Source organism: Oncorhynchus kisutch, linkage group LG19 (assembly GCF_002021735.2).
Source record: "Oncorhynchus kisutch isolate 150728-3 linkage group LG19, Okis_V2, whole genome shotgun sequence".
In the NCBI taxonomy this organism is placed as follows: Eukaryota; Metazoa; Chordata; class Actinopteri; order Salmoniformes; family Salmonidae; genus Oncorhynchus; species Oncorhynchus kisutch.
In genome coordinates, this window is record NC_034192.2 from 19,479,193 (window position 1) to 19,500,038 (window position 20,846).

At 43.4% G+C, this 20,846-nt stretch overlaps 1 protein-coding gene across 4 annotated transcripts in view; it reads right to left on the minus strand.

The window, feature by feature from the left end:
- Positions 1 to 435: 435 nt before the first annotated feature.
- LOC109864417 (Krueppel-like factor 8) overlaps positions 436 to 20,846 on the minus strand; it is a 113,740-nt gene continuing 93,329 nt past the window's right edge. For all 4 annotated transcript variants that reach the window (XM_020452197.2, XM_031797289.1, XM_020452198.2 and 1 more), the window contains 3 exons: positions 16,775 to 16,886; positions 7,511 to 7,653; positions 436 to 4,759 (listed from right to left, as the gene is read on the minus strand). In XM_020452197.2, the coding sequence (XP_020307786.1) occupies positions 4,578 to 4,759; positions 7,511 to 7,653; positions 16,775 to 16,886 (437 nt within the window). In that variant the 3' untranslated portion in view covers positions 436 to 4,577. The remainder of the gene's footprint in view (positions 4,760 to 7,510; positions 7,654 to 16,774; positions 16,887 to 20,846) is intronic.

The following is a 20,846-nucleotide window of genomic DNA, read 5'->3' on the forward strand; positions in this document are numbered from 1 at the left end:
CGAAAAAGAAAAGAAAAACTGAGTGAAAGCTTGAAATGTGCAGTTGAAATATTAATGTTCTGTTTAAATCTGTGTACCAATAACATTTGATTTGAAATGAATACACTTAAATGGAGTGAATACTTTAAATGTGCTGTTTTTACATCCTGTTTAATTGTGCAACCGCAGGAACGCCCCGAATTGCAGGCCGCAATCACACACTACTACAAAATTATACAAAGATTCAGCAGAAAAGGACTAAATGCAATTTCAGGTAAAATAACAACCAAATGTTTATCTTCCAGGACAATTTAGCTAGCAACAACAAGTCCATTAATGTTTCATGTGTGCTTGTCGATGGACAAAATCAACGTGTGAGATGGCACATGCGGACGCATGCCTGTGGCTGGTGTCGGCAGCACGTAAAAGGCAACAATAAAGACATTGCATCATCAATCTGAACCAAAAACATTTTATTCTATAAAAGGAGTGGGGTAAATCACAACTGTACAGGGGGAAACTGACTTAATGAAACAACATCTCACAGTATCAAAAAGCTCACGTTTTCCTCACTGATCTTTACACATTTGTTCTGTACAAATACAAAAGAAATAATATTAATGACTTGTATTATTATAACGATAACTGCATTGCACTGAGTAATATAGTACTGGCCCATAAATTACTGCATTCAATAAAAAATACCTAAAATTATGATTTCTTAAGAGTTTTGATTAATGATAAGAAAAAGCACACTCACACACACACACACACAATCAATCAATTTACCCTTACATTATGTGGTGCCGTATTGTAGAAGTGATGGGTGACTAGCGAATAGTGGATAAACGTGCTTGTTCAGATACAGTAAGGAGCAGATGGTCATGAAGTCTCCAGTCGTATGCTGCCAAGTCTGAACCATAGATGCATGTTCTTGGCAAGAGCATCACTATCGTGGTGTATTGATGTATTACTGGATGGTTTTCTTTGTGGTATATGGAGTACATTAAAAAGGATTCTGATGTTATTTCATATGGATGAGTTGGTGTCTTGTATTGTATATCACTGGCATTGCCATGTCTATGCAATTGAGGTGGGTTTGACCAACGACAACAGATATGACAGATTATCAGTTTTTCGGCATTGGGGTGTGTCCACAATTGCATCCGTCTCTCTATATAGTGCACTACTTTTGACCAGAACCTTAAGGTAATGCACTACATAGGGAATAGGGTGACTTTTGGGATAAGGATATGGTCGAGACGGTTCAGTGCTTGTTGCAGGTCATCATAACTGTTAGGTTAGGGCACCATGTTCACACCGACATGCTCACCAACTTCACAAAAACAAATGCTACTCTCCATGCAACAACAGTGAGCACAACACAAAAGGGACCAATTTTGGGGGATTTTTTTTGTAAAGAAGGAATTTCACTTTTTATACACATTTCATTTGTAAATCCATCCAACAGAGGAGAAAAGAAAATACAAATGATATTTTCACATTGTCTAGTCAGTGTTAAAAATAGAACTCCACCTGTTACATTTATTATGCTTTTGGATTTATATACAGAATGTACACTTCTTAATTCTTTTTCATTATTCTCATAGTCCTTAACATCTAATATGAACAGTTTACAAAACAAAACAAGTTGCAATCAAATGCATATACTCTTCTAGAAAGATGTGCTTAGTATCAATTGTTAGGAGTCGAAGCAGAGAATGAGAGAAACTCATAGGAACATTGCATTGCTCTGTGTGGACCAATAAGATCTCTCGCTGCTTCCGGCATGCGCTCAACTCAAGTCACACCAAGGCTGGGCTCAGAGTCAGACAAGCATTATCTGCATTTTGTTTTTAAATTGTCAACAGAAAAGGGATGTTAAATTCGCTCGGGTTTTATTTAGCTAAGCGTTTGAAATGATTATGGCTGCTGCGACTGCTAGCGAGACAGCCAAACAATTTGTTTACATGTCCTCAAGTATGCCCTCTCTGTATGTATGTCCCACATAGTGCTGAGCGATTAGTACTTTTTGAGGTCGGTTCGGTTTCGGTTCAATTATTAAAAGCAAAAAGGGTTGAATGCTGTAATAACAGAACAAAACAAATAACAAATGTCCCATGGTGGTAGTGACTGCCCATTACTGTGCATCACTTATATTAACCAACATTTATTCACATATTTCAGCTGTTGGGTATATTACATTTGTTTTATTTGATGACTTTACAGCCTGAACTGTTTGATGTAGGAGGGAGTTGTAGTTTTGTATTTGTATTTCATTCCAACTCATCTCTATAGAGCTGCTGCCTATGCTGTCTGACAAAATCACTATTTTAGTAGTAGCTTCAAAGTAAATAACGCATATTTTATGACTGCTGAATACCAAATATCAAATCACTTAGATCATGTATTTGCAGGTACAGATACCTTGCGAACCAACAGCTGCTCTCTGTATCCTCTCACCATCACGCATTCTTCTGTCTCTTCCATAGCTGGCCTAAAAGAACACATAGACCAGACAAGTAGATACGCAATGGATTATGGTCATTGTAGTTATTCACCGTGTTTTATGAGCTAAACTATTTAGAATATTGGCCCTGTTGAAACTACAACTCCCTCCCACATCAAACAGTTCAGTCTATATCTGATTTATTTGTACAGAAACGGTGCAATGAGCTCACTGAAAAAACGGAACAATGGAATTTAAATAATTGAACTGATGTTGGTCAATTAGTTGTTTGAAAAACTTAAAATAACCGACATTTCAGTTAATCACTCAGCACTAGTACCACAGGAGCTGTGCGTTCCAGTGGCAACACGTACTTAGCCACTGGCTTCAGTACAGCCCTTAGGAGCAAGATCTGTGTATGTCCCAGTAGCAAGATGTATGTTGCTACTTACTCCATAACAGCACTTTGGAGTGAGCTCTTTGTATGTTCCACTAGCAACACATACTTATCCACTGACCCCAGTACAGCGTAAGGAGTGAGGTCTGTGGAAGTTGCATAATCAAGTGAACCCAGAGAGCAGGAGCTAAAAACAGCCAGCTTAAGACATCAAGATCAGTAAATTCCTGATCTAGGATCAGTTCTGCCTTTTAGATCATAATGAATAAGATCGTATGGAAAGGGCAGACCTGATCCTAGATCAAAAATCTTACTCTGTGACTCTGTAAATACAAGCCCTGATCTGAGTCTGGGTAGAAATGCTTGTAACAAAAAAGAGAGTGCCTCGTGACCTGTCGTCAGGGCGATAAGACCCCGTTTCCTGGGTAACCCTGAAGACCAAAATAAACGCGCGTTTCTAAAACCAGAGTTTCTCAGATTGACTTTGATTCATTAAGGCGCCGACGAGCAAGAGGTAACACTCTGCTGTCCCAAACACACACTTCGAAAATCATCAGTTCTGATTATTTGTTCCACACACACACACACACGTCCATACACACGCAAAAACACACACACACACAAGCTCCCCCTAGATCCCTGCGAGAGTTCCATTTGTAATCTCAAACTTTTTTTTCTTATACTTTCACAGCCTCAAACACAATCTAAGGATTTGAAATGGACAAAAAAAGGATGTTATTCTGTTAAGAGCCATTCACTGGCAAAGAGAAGGAGGGAAGGAGAAGAAGGAAAAAAATAACTTTTTTAAACAACAAATACTGTTACTGAACAAACAAGTAAAAAATGTGGGGCAAGTGAACATGATTTCATTTCTGATTGAAACGGAGGAAAACAGAATCTTGATAAAAATTCACAGTCTTGTAGCTCCCTGTTTTAGGGGATGGGGGAGTGGGGGGGGGGGGGGGTTGAATTAGATAGAATAGAACAGTTCTACCCCACACACCCCGAGGGGTCTGCGGACTCTGCTCGGGAAGAATATGGAGGAGAGGACTTTATGCATCTTCAACTGTCTTTAAATAGCACAAGCTTCACTAACACTCACGCACGCGCACGCACACACACACACACACACAATGCAGGATCACAGAAGTTGAGAAAGAAAATACAGTAAAGGTATCTACAGTATCTTCCCCTCTGAAGTCAACAAACAAGACAAAAGCCACATATCCTTCCCCGACCCCTTCACCTCCTCTCCGTTCTCTTCCTCCCTCATCTTCTTCCTCTGAGCTGAGTGCATGGTGTAGGCATCCCTGCATCATTTCAAAGTCCGTTCTCTGTCTCTCTCTCTCAGTCCAGGATAGGATAGGAAGCCATAGAGGAGGTTGGCGTCATGCCATGGTCACACTGAGTGGGGTGTGAGGGAGAGATGAGAAGGTAAGCATTGTGGTGAGGGTGGCTGTGAAGAGTGGTGGACTCCCCCTTCAGGTGCCGGGCAACCAAATAACAACAATGAACTGCTCTCATCATTTACTTTGCAATCTGCGTTCTCCACCTCTTTCATTTCCTGATCTCCATGATGACCCACAGTTCAAATTAGAGGAAGAGGAGAGAAAAGAGACAGGAACAGGAAGTGACAATTCAGGGTTTAGCCCCTCCCATCTGAGTTTCAGTTGAGTACCGAGGGGGGGTGGGGGTGGGGGGGTGATGGTAGTAGGGGGAAGGATTTAAAGATCAGGGGCCAGAGGTCATGGTTCACATCATGACGTGGCGTCTCCGGTGCAGGGCTAGGTGGTCGGACCGGGAGAAGGAGCGGTCACAGTCGGTGCAGCGGAAGGGCTTGATGCCCGTGTGTTTACGGAAGTGTCGTGTCAGCTCGTCTGACCGGGCGAACCTCCAAGTACAGCCCTCCCATGTACAGTGGTATGGCTTCTCTCCTACAGGGAAGAAGACAGAGTTAGTTGGTTGATTGGTTTAATAGGAAGTACATTCAGTGCATGTAATTGAGAAAAAACGAGGCATCTTCAGATAAGAAGTTATAGTATAGATCTACGCAACGTGCCTATTTTTTTAAATAACTTTTTCCACCTTTATTTAACCAGGTAGGCCAGTTGAGAACAAGTTATCATTCACAACTGTGATCTGGCCAAGATAAAGCAAAGCAGTGCGACAAAAACAACAACAGAGTTACACATGGAATAAACAGACGTACAGTCAATAATAAAATAGGCCATAGAGGTGAAATAATTACAATTTATCATTAACACTGTAGTGATAGATGTGCAGACGATGATATGAAGTAGAGATACTGGGGTGCAAAAGAGCAAGAGGGTAAATAACAATATGGGGATGAGGGAGTTGGTTGTGCCATTTACAGATGGGCTGTGTACAGGTGCAGCGATCGGTAAGATATAAGTCTCCAGCTTCAGTGATTTTTGCAGTTCGTTCCAGTCATTGGCAGCAGAGAACTGGAAGGAAAGGCGGCCTAAGGGGGTGTTAGCTTTGGGGATGACCAGTGAGATGTACCGACTGGAGCGCTTGCTACGGGTTGGTGTTGCTATGGTGACCAGTGAGCTGAGATAAGGCGGGGCTTTACCTAGCAAAGACTTATAGATGACCTGGAGCCAGTGGGTTTGGCGACGGATATGTAGTGAGGGCCAGCCAGTGAGAGCGTACAGGTCGCAGTGAGAGCATACAGGTCGCAGTGGTGGGTAGTATATGGGTCTTTGGTGACAAAACGGATGGCACTGTGATAGACTGCATCCAATTTGCTGAGTAGAGTGTTGGAGGCTATTTTGTACGAGGGTATGTTTGGCAGCATGGGTGAAGGAGGCTTTGTTGCGAAATAGGAAGCCGATTCTAGATTTAATTTTGGATTGGAGATGTTTGATATGAGTCTGGAAGGAGAGTTTACAGTCTAACCAGACACCTAGGTATTTGTAGTTGTCCACATATTCTAAGTCAGAACCGTCCAGAGTAGTGATGCTAGTCGGGCAGGCGGGTGTGGGCAGCAATCGGTTGAAGAGCATGCATTTAGTTTTACTAGCATTTAAGAGCAGTTGGCTACAGCAGTGGCTATTCATTGGCTACAGCAGTGTTTCCCAACTCCAGTCGTCGAGAACTCCCAACAGCATAAAAAGTGTGTAGCCTGGGTCAAACATACCTCATTGAACTAATTTAGGGCTTGATGATCAGTTGAATCAGGTGTGCTTGTCTGGGCCTGCAATAAAAATGTGTACTGTTGGGGGTACTTGAGGACTGGAGTTGGAAAACACTAGGCTCCAGAATGCGGGCCCTGGATAAGTCATGGGCTATAGATGAGTATGTGGGCAGGTCAGGGTATGTGTTACCCAGTGTTGGGGGTATCGCGTTACAGAACTAACAAGTAACATAATCTAATACATTTTATGAGCAACAGAGTAAAGTAATGCATTACTTGGGTTATTTTATTACAGTTACTTTGTCAAACAACGTGTGTGTTACTTTCAGAATCTTATCTCCACCGGGTGTGTTTCCATGATCCGATCTCGACTTGTTTCCTCATTTAGTTCTTGAGCGAGCGGAGAAAGGGTGTTTTGAGAAATTTAATGACGGGCTGCTGTCCATAGAAATGTATAGAGGGCGCACCTCTGACGTCTATACATCTCTATAGGCTGTGTATGTGAGGTCTAACAGAAAGAACTGGCGGCTCCAGGGAAAGATTTTCAATGAAAGGAGAGGAAATCTGTACAGATGTGTAGTATACAGTATACAGTATACGGCTAATTAAGCAGCGCCACAGATGGAAGGAGAAAGCAGTGATCCAACCTGACTTAGTAAGTAGCCTATCAGATGGAAGGAGAAAGCAGTGATCCAACCTGACTTGCTAAGTAGCCTATCAGATGGAAGGAGAAAGCAGTGATCCAACCTGACTTGCTAAGTAGCCTATCAGATGGAAGGAGAAAGCAGTGATCCAACCTGACTTAGTAAGTAGCCTATCAGATGGAAGGAGAAGGCAGTGATCCAACCTGACTTAGTAAGTAGCCTATCAGATGGAAGGAGAAAGCAGTAATCCAACCTGACTTAGTAAGTAGCCCATCAGATGGAAGGAGAAAGCAGTGATCCAACCTGACTTAGTAAGTAGCCCATCAGATGGAAGGAGAAAGCAGTGATCCAACCTGACTTAGTAAGTAGCCCATCAGATGGAAGGAGAAAGCAGTGATCCAACCTGACTTAGTAAGTAGCCCATCAGATGGAAGGAGAAAGCAGTGATCCAACCTGACTTAGTCAGTAGCCCATCAGATGGAAGGAGAAAGCAGTGATCCAACCTGACTTAGTAAGTAGCCCATCAGATGGAAGGAGAAAGCAGTGATCCAACCTGACTTAGTAAGTAGCCTATCAGATGGAAGGAGAAGGCAGTGATCCAACCTGACTTAGTAAGTAGCCTATCAGATGGAAGGAGAAAGCAGTAATCCAACCTGATTTAGTAAGTAGCCTATCTTTGGTAGAGTACGCACGGCTCGCCCTGCTCCCTCTGACAGTCAAACAAACAATGAAATAAACGGTGAGATTGGGATTTTTTTCCATGAAAGCAAAGCAAAGTAATATAACTCGTTACTTACCACACAAAGTAATATTGTAAAGTAACGTTACTTTTGCCCCAAAAAGTTTCAGTTAGTAATATATTACTTTCCCAACACTGGTGTTACCTGTGTGTATCCTGCGGTGGGCTTTAAGGTGTGAGCTCTTGGTGTACACCTTGTTACAGCCATCATAGTCACACATATGGACACGCCTCCTCTTCATATCCGGCGAATCAGGATCCACCTGCATGTCCATGTCTACGCCCGACCTGAGAGTGACAAAGAGAGAGAGAGAGAGGAGAGAGAGAGGGCAGACATTATATGGGTGAGGCTGGAGTGAGATGCACTGAGTCATGTATTTAGTGAAATGACAGAATGTCAGAGGATCACCTGTATTAGCAGGATTACTAGAAAGCAGCTAGCTACCGGTCTATTAACTCTTCAGACCTGGGTTCAAATCATATTTGAAATGTTATTAGGATCATTATTTGAATTTGAATTTCACCGGGACAGTGCACATTAACCAACACCAATATTACAGTAGTGCAACTTCCATGGAAATGTGCTGGGGGTAGAAAAGAGGTCATTTGCACCAGTAGTCTCTGGGCAGGTAAGGGCCTTTACACAGCCACAATGCACATACAAATAGTCACTAAAACAATAGAAAATACAAGCACATGACATCCAAAAGAATATGAGTATAACAGCAACAACACATTGAAATACTTAATGTGGGCTTGATAAAAGGTCTTTAAATGTTAGTGTTACATGAGCAGACATGTTCTATAAGGTTTACCTCCCCAACCCCACCCATACTGTCTAAGCCCTAACTAAACCTAGAAGGAAAGGACTGTGATGTAACACCTATGGGGAACTGCCCTAGTGTGGCTGACTGGACAATTAACACCTATCCATGGGTTTATTGTTCATGCACTCTATTGTACGGATCTGTATGATTGATGAATAGAAGTCTTACAAATGATTTTGTCATTGCTGCATCATCATTAGGTGACACTATTCGGGCGAATCCTAACTTCCAATTGTATTTACTTAGTCAAGCATGGATGTCAATGGGAAGTTGTGATTCGCCCCTACGAATTTGGACATGGCTACATGAGGGAACTACACTGAATAGAAATATCAATGGGAAGTTGTGATTCGCCCCTACGTATTTGGACATGGCTACATGAGGGAACTACACTGAACAGGAATATAAACACAACATGTAAAGTATTGGTCCCATCTTTAATGAGCTGAAAATATCCCAGAAATGTTCCATTCCAAAAAACAGCTTATTTCTCAAAAATATTGTGCACAAATTTGTTTAAATCCCTGTTAGTAAGCGTTGCCTTTGCCAAGACATTCCATCCACCTGACAGGTGTGGAATATCAAGAAGTTGATTAAACAGCATGACGATTACACAGGAGCACCTTGTGCTGGAGACAATAAAAGGCCACTATAAAATGTGCAGTTTGGTCACACAACACAATGCCACAGCTGCCTCAAGTTTGGAGGGAGCATTGAATTGGAATGTTGACTGCGGGAATGTCCACGAGAGCTGTTGCCAGAGAATTGAATGTTAATTTCTCTACCATAAGCAGCCTCTAACATCATTTTAGAGAATTTGGCAGTACGTCCAGCCGCCCTCACAACCACAAACCACGTGTAACTATGCAGCCCAGGACTTACACATTCGGCTTCTTCACCTGCGGGATGGTCTGACAGCAGATGAAACTGTGGGTTTGCACAACTGAAGAATTTCTGCACAAACTGCCAGAAACCCTCTCAGGAAAGCTCATCTGCGTGCTCGTCGTCCTCACCAGGGTCTTAATCTGACTGCAGTTCAGCATCGTAACCGACTTCAGTGGGCAAATGCTCACCTTCGACGGCCACTGGAACACTGGAGAAGTTTGCTCTTCATGGATGAATCCCGGGTTTCAACTCCACCGGGCAGATGGCAGACAGTGTGTATGGCATTGTGTGGGTAAGCGGTTTTCCGATGTCAATGTTGTGAACAGAGTGCCCCATGGTGGTGGGTTTACGGTATGTGCAGGCATAAACTATGGACAACAAACTCAAATGCATTTTATCGATGGCAATTTGAATGCACGAGATCCTGAGGACCATTGTCGTGCCATTCATCTGCAGCCATCACCTCATATTTCAGCATGATAATGCACGGCCCCATGTTGCAAGGATCTGTACACAATTCCTGGAAGCTGAAAATGTCCCAGTTCTTCCATAGCCTGCATACTCACCAGACATGTCACACATTGAGCTTGTTTGGGATGCTCTGGATCAACGTGTACGACAGCGTGTTCCAGTTCCCGCCTATATCCAGCAACTTTGCACAGCCATTGAAGAGGAGTGGGACAACATTCCACAGGTCACAATCAACAGCTTGTGTCATGCTGCTTGAGGCAAATGGTGGTAACATCAGATAATGACTGACCGAATACAAACAGTGTAGCCATTCCCTCCGCAAGGCAATCAAACAAGTTAAGCGTCAGTATAGAGACAAAGTAGAGTCGCAATTCAACGGTTCAGACACAAGAGGTATGTGGCAGGGTCTACAGTCAATCACGGATTACAAAAAGAAAACCAGCCCCATCGCGGACCAGGATGTCTTGCTCCCAGACAGACTAAACAACTTCTTTGCTCGCTTTGAGGACAATACAGTGCCACTGACACGACCCGCTACCAAAACCTGCGGACTCTCCTTCACTGCAGCCGACGTGAGTAAAACATTTAAACGTATTAACCCTCGCAAGGCTGCAGGCCCAGACGGCATCCCCAGCCGCGTCCTCAGAGCATGCGCAGACCAGCTGGCTGGTGTGTTTACGGACATATTCAATCAATCCTTATCCCAGTCTGCTGTTCCCACATGCTTCAAGAGGGCCACCATTGTTCCTGTTCCCAAGAAAGCTAAGGTAACTGAGCTAAACGACTACCGCCCCGTAGCACTCACTTTAGTTATCATGAAGTGCTTTGAGAGACTAGTCAAGGACCATATCACCTCCACCCTACCTGACACCCTAGACCCACTCCAATTTGCCTACCGCCCCAAAAGGTCCACAGATGACGCAATCGCCATCACACTGCCCTAACCCATCTGGACAAGAGGAATACCTATGTGAAAATGCTGTTCATTGACTACAGCTCAGCATTTAACACCATAGTACCCTCCAAACTCGTCATCAAGCTCGAGACCCTGGGTCTCGACCCCGCCCTGTGTAACTGGGTACAGGAGTTCCTGACGGGCCGCCCTCAGGTGGTGAGGGTAGGTAACAACATCTCCACCCCGCTGATCCTCAACACTGGGGCCCCACAAGGGTGCGTTCTCAGCCCTCTCCTGTACTCCCTGTTCACCCATGACTGGGTGGCCATGCACGCCTCCAACTCAATCATCAAGTTTGCAGATGACAATACAGTGTTAGGCATGATTACCAACAACGACGAGACGGCCTACAGGGAGGAGGTGAGGGCCCTCGGAGTGTAGTGTCAGGAAAATAACCTCACACTCAACGTCAACAAAACAAAGGAGGTGATCGTGGACTTCAGGAAACAGCAGAGGGAACACCCCCCTTATCCACATCGACGGGACAGTAGTGGAGAGGGTAGAAAGTTTTAAGTTCCTCGGCGTACACATCACGGACAAACTGAACTGGTCCACCCACACAGACAGCGTGGTGAAGAAGGCGCAGCAGCGCCTCTTCAACCTCAGGAGCCTGAAGAAATTTGGCTCGTCACCAAAAGCACTCACAAACTTTTACAGATGCACAAGTGAGGTCTGCACAATGCATCACCGGGGGCAAACTATCTGCCCTCCAGGACACCTACACCGACCGATGTCACAGGAAGGCCATAAAGATCATCAAGGACAACAACCACCCGAGCGACTGCCTGTTCACCCCGTTATCATCCAGAAGGCGAGGTCAGTATAGGTGCATCAGCAGGGACCGAGAGACTGAAAAACAGCTTCTATTTCAAGGCCATCAGACTGTTAACAGCCAACACTAACATTGAGTGGCAGCTGCCAACATACTGACTCAACTCAAGCTCACTTTAACAATGTAAATGGATATAAAAAATGTATCACTAGCCACTTTAAACAATGCCACTTAATATAATGTTTACATACCCTACATTACTCATCTCATATGTATATGCTGTACTCTATACCATCTACTGCATCTTGCCTATGCCGTTCTGTACCATCACTCATTCATATATCTTTATGTACATATTCTTCATCCCTTTACACTTGTGTGTGTATAAGGTAGTTGTTGTGAAATTGTTAGGTTAGATTATTTGTTGGTTATTACTGCATTGTCGGAACTAGAAGCACAAGCATTTCGCTACACTTGCATTAACATCTGCTAACCATGTGTATGTGACAAATAAAATTAGATTTGGTTCTCTGATCCACGCTCCTACATTACATTTAAGGTATCTGTGACCAACAGATGCATATCTGTATTCCCAGTCATGTGAAATCCATAGATATGGCCTAATGTGTTGATTTCAATTAACTGTAACTCAGTCAAATCTTTGAAATTGTTGCATTTATATTTCTGTCCAGTATACATACATAATAGTCAAATACACCATGTTAATTTAAATGATTCTAACAGAGCCTCACTCCTGGTAATCACTGATGACTAAGTTGATTGTTTAGGTTTATCACAGTTAATAGTGATCTATGATCCCTGGGTGAAGTTACAGGCCACAGGCAGCAGAGAGGGCTAGAGAGTAACTGTTGAAAACCCATACAGCTGGACAGCTTCCAGTTCAATGCTGATCTCTCCTCTCTCTTCCCTCCTTTCCTTCCTCTCGCTCTCTCTCCCATCCTCCGGGTTCCTCGCGGCCGGCCTTCCCTTTCTCCACCCTGCCTGCCAACTAGTTCACTCCTTTTCCTCCCTCTCTCTCTCTCTCTCTCTCTCTCTCTCTCTCTCTCTCTCTCTCTCTCTCAAACACACTAAAGAATAGAATAGTATTCCTTCTTCACCCCATCCCGCCTCTAACACACTCACTCACCCCGCTCCTTCTCTTTCTCTCTCTCCAAACCGTTTATAAGGAGGTGTGACGGCAAACTGCATTACGTAACCTTGTTTACACCCAGTTCTGTGACAACCCTGCCCAGCAACACACACAAACACACAAACACACGTCAGCTAAGTGAACTCTCCAAGCACACACCCTGCATTTCAGTTAGATCGAGTGCAGCAAGCTCTGACACACACACACATACAAACGTCAGCTAAGTGAACTCTCCAAGCACACACCCTGCATTTCAGTTAGATCGAGTGCAGCAAGCTCTGACACACACACACACACACACACACACACACACACACACACACACACACACACACACACACACACACACACACACACACACACACACACACACACACACACACACACACACACACACACACGTCAGCTAAGTGAACTCTCCAAGCACACACCCTGCATTTCAGTTCGATAGAGTGCAGCAAGCTCTGACACACACACACACAAAGCTACGCCTTGGGGTGTTGAGGTTGCTGCATCCTCCTACCAAATAGAGATACACATGAATACATTCTGTCTCTCCCGGTTGCTGCCTCACTACACATTGTGTGCCACATACACACTGCCTCTCCTCCAGTGTTCAGGGGTTATGTAAGGGTCCAGAGAAGAGCAGTGCTGCAGTAATGTGATTAATGCCGGAGAGAGGAGAGGAGGGACGGGCCCAGCTCACCACAGCCAAACCCCCAGTGAAGGGGCAAATTCACCCTATATCACTTTACTCTAATACACTCAACCCCAGTCCTGCAAAACACTCTCCCTGTATCACTCTACTCCTACAGTGCCTTCAGAAAGTATTCATACCCCTTGACTTATTCCATATTTTGTTGTGTTACATCCTGAATTCAAATGGATTAAATAGATTTTTTTCCTTATGGGAGGACCTGCCAATACCCAGTAGTGAAGAACATTTTTTTTAACTGAAAATGAAACACAAAAATGGCTCATTTACATAAGTATTCACACATTCCAAATTGACCTCAGGTGCATCCAATTTCCTTTGATCATCCTTGAGATGAGTGATCCTCATCACTGTCAAACGCTCCCTAAAACACTTCTGCGAGCGGGCCTTTCTAATCGACCTGGCCCGGGTATCCTAGAAGGATATTGACCTCATCCCGTCAGTTGAGGATGCCTGGTCATTCTTTAAAAGTAACTTCCTCACCATCTTAGATAAGCATGCTCCGTTCAAACAGATATAGCCCTTGGTTCACTCCAGCACAAAAACATCCTGTGGCGGACTGCAATAGCATCGAATAGTCCCCGCGATATGCAACTGTTCAGGGAAGTCAGGAACCAATACACGCAGTCAGTCAGGAAAGCAAAGGCCAGCTTTTTCAAGCAGAAATTTGCATCCTGTAGCTCTAACTCCAAAAGGTTCTGGGACACTGTAAAGTCCATGGAGAACAAGAGCACCTCCTCCCAGCTGCCCACTGCACTGAGGCTAGGTAACACGGTCACCACCGATAAATCCATGATAATCGAAAACTTCAACAAGCATTTCTCAACAGCTGGTCATGCCTTCCTCCTGGCAACTCCAACCTCGGCCAACAGCTCCGCCCGCCCCCAGCTACTCGCCCAAGCCTCCTTTACCCAAGCTTCTCCTTTACCCAAATCCAGAGTGACATAGCAGATGTTCTGAAAGAGCTGCAAAACACTGTGCAATCTGGTTTCCGAGCCGGTCACGGGTGCACCTCAGCCACGCTCAAGGTACTAAACGATATCATCGCCATCGATAAAAGACAGTACTGTGCAGCCGTCTTCATCGACCTGGCCAAGGCAGCCTCTGTTTTTCTAATGACTGCCTTGCCTGGTTCACCAACTACTTTGCAGACAGAGTTCAGTGTGTCAAATCGGAGGGCATGTTGTCCGGTCCTCTGGCAGTCTCTATGGGGGTGCCACAGGGTTCAATTCTCGGCCGATTCTTTTCTCTGTATATATCAATGATGTTGCTCTTGCTGCGGACGATTCCCTGATCCACCTCTACGCAGACGACACCATTCGGTATACTTCTGGCCCTTCCTTGGACACTGTGCTATCTAACCTCCAAACGAGCTTCAATGCCATACAACACTCCTTCCGTGGCCTCCAACTGCTCTTAAACGCTAATAAAACCAAATGCATGCTTTTCAACCGTTCGCTGCCTGCACCCGCACGCCCGACTAGCATCACCACCCTGGATGGTTACGACCTAGAATATGTCGACATCTATAAGTACCTAGGTGTCTGGCTAGACTGTAAACTCACCTTCCAGACTCATATCAAACATCTCCAATCCAAAATCAAATCTAGAGTCGGCTTTCTATTTCGCAACAAAGTCTCCTTCACTTACGCCGCCAAACTTACCCTAGTAAAACTGACTATCCTACCGATCCTCGACTTCGGCGATGTCATCTACAAAATAGCTTCCAATACTCTACTCAGCAAACTAGATCCGTTTTGTTACTAAAGCACCTTATACCACCCACCACTGCGACCTGTATGCTCTAGTCGGCTGTCCCTCGCTACATATTCGTCGCCAGACCCACTGGCTCCAGGTCATCTACAAGTCCATGCTAGGTAAAGCTCTGCCTTATCTCAGTTCACTGGTCACGATGGCAACACCCACCCGTAGCAGGCGCTCCAGCAGGTGTATCTCACTGATCATCCCTAAAGCCAACACCTCATTTGGCCGCCTTTCATTCCTGTTCTCTGCTACCTCTGACTGGAACGAATTGCAAAAATCGCTGAAGTTGGAGACTTTTATTTCCCTCACCAACTTTAAACATCTGCTATCTGAGCAGCTAACTGATCGCTGCAGCTGTACATAGTCCATCTGTAAATAGCCCACCCAATTTACCTACCTCATCCCCATACTGTTTTTATTTATTTACTTTTCTGCTCTTTTGCACACCAGTATCTCTACTTGCACATGTTCATCTGATCATTTATCACTCCAATGTTAATCTGCTAAATTGTAATTATTCGCCTACCTCCTCATGCCTTTTGTACACAATGTATATAGACTCTTTTTTTTCTCTACTGTGTTATTGACTTGTTAATTGTGTTGTTGTCTGTTCACACTGCTATGCTTTATCTTGGCCAGGTTGCAGTTGTTCTCAACTAGCCTACCTGGTTAAATAAAGGTAAAATAAAATAAAACATCTAGGGGGTGTTTCAATTTTCCAAGAGCACAGTGGGAAATGGAAAAAGTATGGAACTACCCAGACTGTCTAGAGCTGGCCGTCCAACCAAACTGAGCAACTGGGCAAGAGGTGGTGACCAAGAACACAACGACCACTCTGACAGAACTACAGAGTTCCTTGGCTGAGACGGGACAACAGTCTCTGTAGCACTTCACCGAATTGGGTTTTATGGGAGAGTGGCCAGACGGAAGCCCCCCCCCCCCCCTGAGAAAAAGGCACATGCCTGGGATCAAACCCGTGTCTGTAAGTGACGCCTCGAGCACTGCGATGCTGCGCCACTCGGGAGGCCCTGTATTTCAATACATATGCAAACATTTCTACAAAGATGTTTTCACTTTGTCACTATGGGGTATTCTGTGTAGATGGGTGAGAAAAAAATCTATTGAACCCAATTTGAATTCAGGCTGTAACAACAAAATGTGGAATAAGTCAAGGGGTATGAATACTTTATGAAGACAGTGTATGACAGGACTACTCAACTACCCACAAATCATGCAATATATCTTCTGAAATAAGTTTTGTTCTCGTATATTGATGAAAAAAACAAAGAAATGTATCACCCATCCTCTGAAGGCGTCAGCCTGCTTCAGTTCGGCTGGCGCTTGCCGAGCTCGTTCCCTTAAAAGGCCTTCGCTTGAAAAAAACGTTTGTCCATTTTGAGACGCCATAGCCAGGAGCCAGATTTATCTATGATAACTCAAGAAATCTGTCATACATTTTTGACGAGGAGATCTTAGTTGCGCAATTTTGCATCTGACTAAGATGTTTGGGGCAGTATTTCTCAAGTGGAAAAATGTGCATGAGTACAAGTCTCTTGTTGAATGACAACAGGCACTTCATTGAAGAATCCATACTGTTGACCAATCGCCGACAAGGGGGTGTAGACTTCGGCTACCGAGAAAAAAAACAGTGTGCCCGAACAGCTGAAAAGACCCTTGCCGAAGTCCAAAACTAACAAAAACGTCACAAAATGTTGTCATAATAGATGCAAACTGTTTCCGAACTCTTTTGGCTGGGAAGCATGCGGAAGCCTTAACACTCACCCTGTGTCCAAAGAAGGAAGCTGAGTCCTACAGTACCCCCACCCTGTGTCCAGGCCTATACCACCACCTTCCATTATCTGACACTCACCCTGTGTCCAGTCCCGGTGTACTGAAGGAAGCTGAACCCGACTCTGTCCCGCTCTCCACATCACTGTCACTCTGGTACTCCACTGGGGACGCCGAGCCAGGCTTGATACGCACTGTAGGGAGAAAGGGGGGGAGGGAGAGATGAAGATGAAGAGCGAGGGAAGAAAGAGAGAGAGGAAGAAAGATGGGTATAAATAGAGAAAGACAAACAACAGGGGTTAGCAACTTAAATCCAGCATTAACACACAGTACTTGGCAACACAAAAGGTAAGTCAAGGCATCCCAGCTGAGCTCATTTGAATTTCTATTTGTGTGTGAGAGAATTCCTCATTATACTTAGGTATGGTTGGCTGTGCTGCGGAGGCTGCTGATTGTATTTGTGAACCCCCCTCTCCCTTCTCCTTTAGTGGGTCAGAATGTGGTGAGTGCACTGTTTAAAGGTTCTCTTGCCTGAGGATGAGTGAGGGTGAGGGTTGTTTGTGATGATGGGGTTGGGATGGGGGTAAATAACTGTCCTTTGTACGTTGGGATAACCAACCACCTGTTAACCCTAATACCCCTGAAACCCACCTTATTCAAAGGCAAAACGACCCACCTCCTCTCTTCTAGAACTCTTCCCCCTTCTAAAAGTCCCTCCCTCCGTACTCCACCCCTCTCTCCCGTGCCCCACCCTCTCTCCCGTGAAATAAAAATAAAATACATTTATTTCATGTAAGGAACTCAGTCCGGCTTTCAACTTACTCTTGAAAGTTGTAATAGTATAACGCACAAGGTGCAATTTGGAAATATTGACATGAATACACGTTAGACATGGCAAAATGTATAGAATTGCAAGAAAATTTGCTTTAAAACCAGCAAAATGATCTCTCCGCCAAACAAGAGGGGTGTGAACAGTTTGTGTCATGAACAGTGCTTGTCCCCATAGAAACAGACATGGCAAGGGATTGCACCCCTCTCCAGCATGGCCTCATGGTGAGTAGTCGGTCTGCAAACATTTTGGAGAAAATGGTGAGCAAGTTAGTAAATCTTCATGGATTTTTATTTTTTAAGTGTCACTACCGAACATCTAATTTATCAATAAATATGGAAAGTACGGTTTTCGGACTAAAGTACAGGTAACTGCCAAAATAAAGGACACACCAACAGAGTGTCTTAATAGGGCGTTGGGCCATCACGAGCCACCAGAACAGCTTCAATGCACTTTGGCATAGATTTTTACAAGTGTCTGGCATTCCATTGGAGGGATGCGACTAGGGCTGTGGCGGTCACGAAATTTTGTCAGTCGGCGATTGTCAAGCAAATAACTGTTGGTCTTACGGTAATTGACCGTTAATTAACATAAACAAATTAAGCATTTCCGGGCTTCCACACATAGCCTACAAGCCACCGATGCAGGCAGACCTTTGGAACAGCTCCATTTAAAAAAAGTCTAATAAATCCATGTAATATAGCCAACGCTTTCACAAATCCATTATTTATTTTAGACAGGTCTAAAGAAACATGATATCAAGAAAATGTAGTTTATTTCAGAAGAACAGAATGGCATATAGAATATGCTATTCTGCATATTTAAGTGTATGATTTGATAGAGCAGTCTGAGCGGTGGTGGGCCGCAGCAGGCTCGTAAGCATTCATTCAAACAGCACTTTCCTGCGTTTGCCGGCAGCTCTTAGCAATGCTTGAAGCACAGCGCTGTTTATGACTTCAAGCCTATCAACTCCCGAGATTAGGCTGGCAATACTAAAGTGCCTATAAGAACATCCAATAGTCAAAGGTTAATGAAATACAAATGGTATAGAGGGAAATAGTCCTATAATTGCGATAATAACTACAACCTAAAACTTCTTACCTGGGAATATTGAAGACTCATGTTAAAAGGAACCACCAGCTTTCAAATGTTCTCATGTTTTGAGCAAGGAACTTAAACGTTAGCTTTTTTACATAGCACATATTGCACTTTTACTTTCTTCTCCAACACTGTGTTTTTGCATTATTTAAACCAAATTGAACATGTTTCATTATTTATTTGAGACTAAATAGATTTTATTTATGCATTATATTAAGTTAAAATAAAAGTGTTCATTCAGTATTGTTGTCATTATTACAAATAAATATATAAAAAAACGTCTGATTAATCAGTACAGGCTTTTTTGGTTCTCTAATAATCGTTATTGGTGTTGAAAAATCATAAATCAGTCAACCTCTAAAAGTGACCACAAATGCATTTTTGCATGGTATGCTTTTACTAGAAATTTGCCTTTTTATGGTGAAAATTATCTTCCCCAAACTCGAAACTCACATGCTGCTTATATATGCCAGTTTGGCTCTACACCTTTGATTGATTGATTTTAAAGAGGTTATTTGGCCACTTTAGTTGTGATACAAACCTTATTACAACATATAGGCCTATGGGCTAGGCTACATGAGGTGTGATACAAACCTTATTAAAACATATAGAACAATGGGCTAGGCTACATGAGGTGTGATAATAACCTTATTAAAACATATAGGACTATGGACTAGACTATATGAGGTGTGATAATAACCTTATTAAAACATATGGGACTATGCACTAGACTATATGAGGTGTGATACTAACCTTATTAAAACATATAGGACTATGGACTAGACTATATGAGGTGTGATACTAACCTTATTAAAACATATAGGACTATGGACTAGACTATATGAGGTGTGATACTAACCTTATTAAAACATATAGGACTATGGACTAGACTATATGAGGTGTGATACTAACCTTATTAAAACATATAGGACTATGGACTAGACTACATGAGGTGTGATACTAACCATATTAAAACATATAGGACTATGGACTAGACTACATGAGGTGTGCCACTAAGTTGCAAAAAAAAGGCATTGTTTCCTATTCTGGGCATCCTTCACAAGTGATAATGTATCATTCACAAGTGATAGGCTAATATCGTCACCCATCAGACTGTTCTTGATTGAATCTTGTCTTTACATATACTAAATATGGGCAGAGGAAAAAATACATGTCATCTATACACTTAAATAGCGAATCAAGGATGCTTTTCCTGTGGTTTATTTTCATTTTCATACTCTGTCCTAAAGTGAAGTTGAGAATACATTTAGTAGTCCCAGCCTATAGAAAGCTGATGGAATCCTCCTCTTTTAAATAGAGGCCATCACTGTGTTTTCCCTCGCAATTGTATAGCCTATAGAAATGTTGCGCAACGTGAATTCATGGGCTTTCATGAAGTGTTTGATTAGATTTTCCATTACATTTCCATTGATGTCAGAGTGATTAGAGGGGCAATAGAGTGCTTGAGTACCAGGCAGTTAACAAGTTTGGTAGACTATTAAGGACCATCAGCAGCATCAGAGCTTGGAGAAACCTAATTACCTTAACTAAATGCTCATGTGGAATTTGACTGCCTTCATGACTTGTGAACGCCACGGTCACCGCAACAGCCCTAGATGCGACACCATTCTTCCACAAGAAATTCCCTAATTTGGTGTTTTGGTGATGGAAAACGCTGTCTAAGGCACCACTCCAAAATCTCTCATAAGTGTTCAATTGGATTAAGTTCTGGTGACAGACACACACACACACACACACACACACACTTTAAACCCCCTATGCCTCTTTGAGACCCCTCTTTCGAAGAATAGCCATCGTCACCAAAATAATGGGCAACTGTGCATTTTTATACATGACCCTAAGCATAAATGGATGTTAATTGCTTAATTAACTCAGGAACCACACCTGTGTGGAAGCACCTGCTTTGAATATACTTTGTGTCCCTCATTTAAACAAAATGTTTCCTTTATTTAGGTAGTTACCTATATAGGTTTGCTGTGATGTACATCACAGGAGGTTGGTGGCACCTTATTTGTGGAGGACGGGTTCGTGGTATTGACTAGAGCGGAATCAGTGGAATGTTATCAAATACATCAAACACATGGTTTCCAGGTGTTCGATGTCATTCCAATAGCTCCGTTCCGGCCAATATTACGAACCATTCTCCCCTCAGCAGCCTCCACTGATATAATCTTTCATTTGGACAGATGTACATCTCTTATTTTCA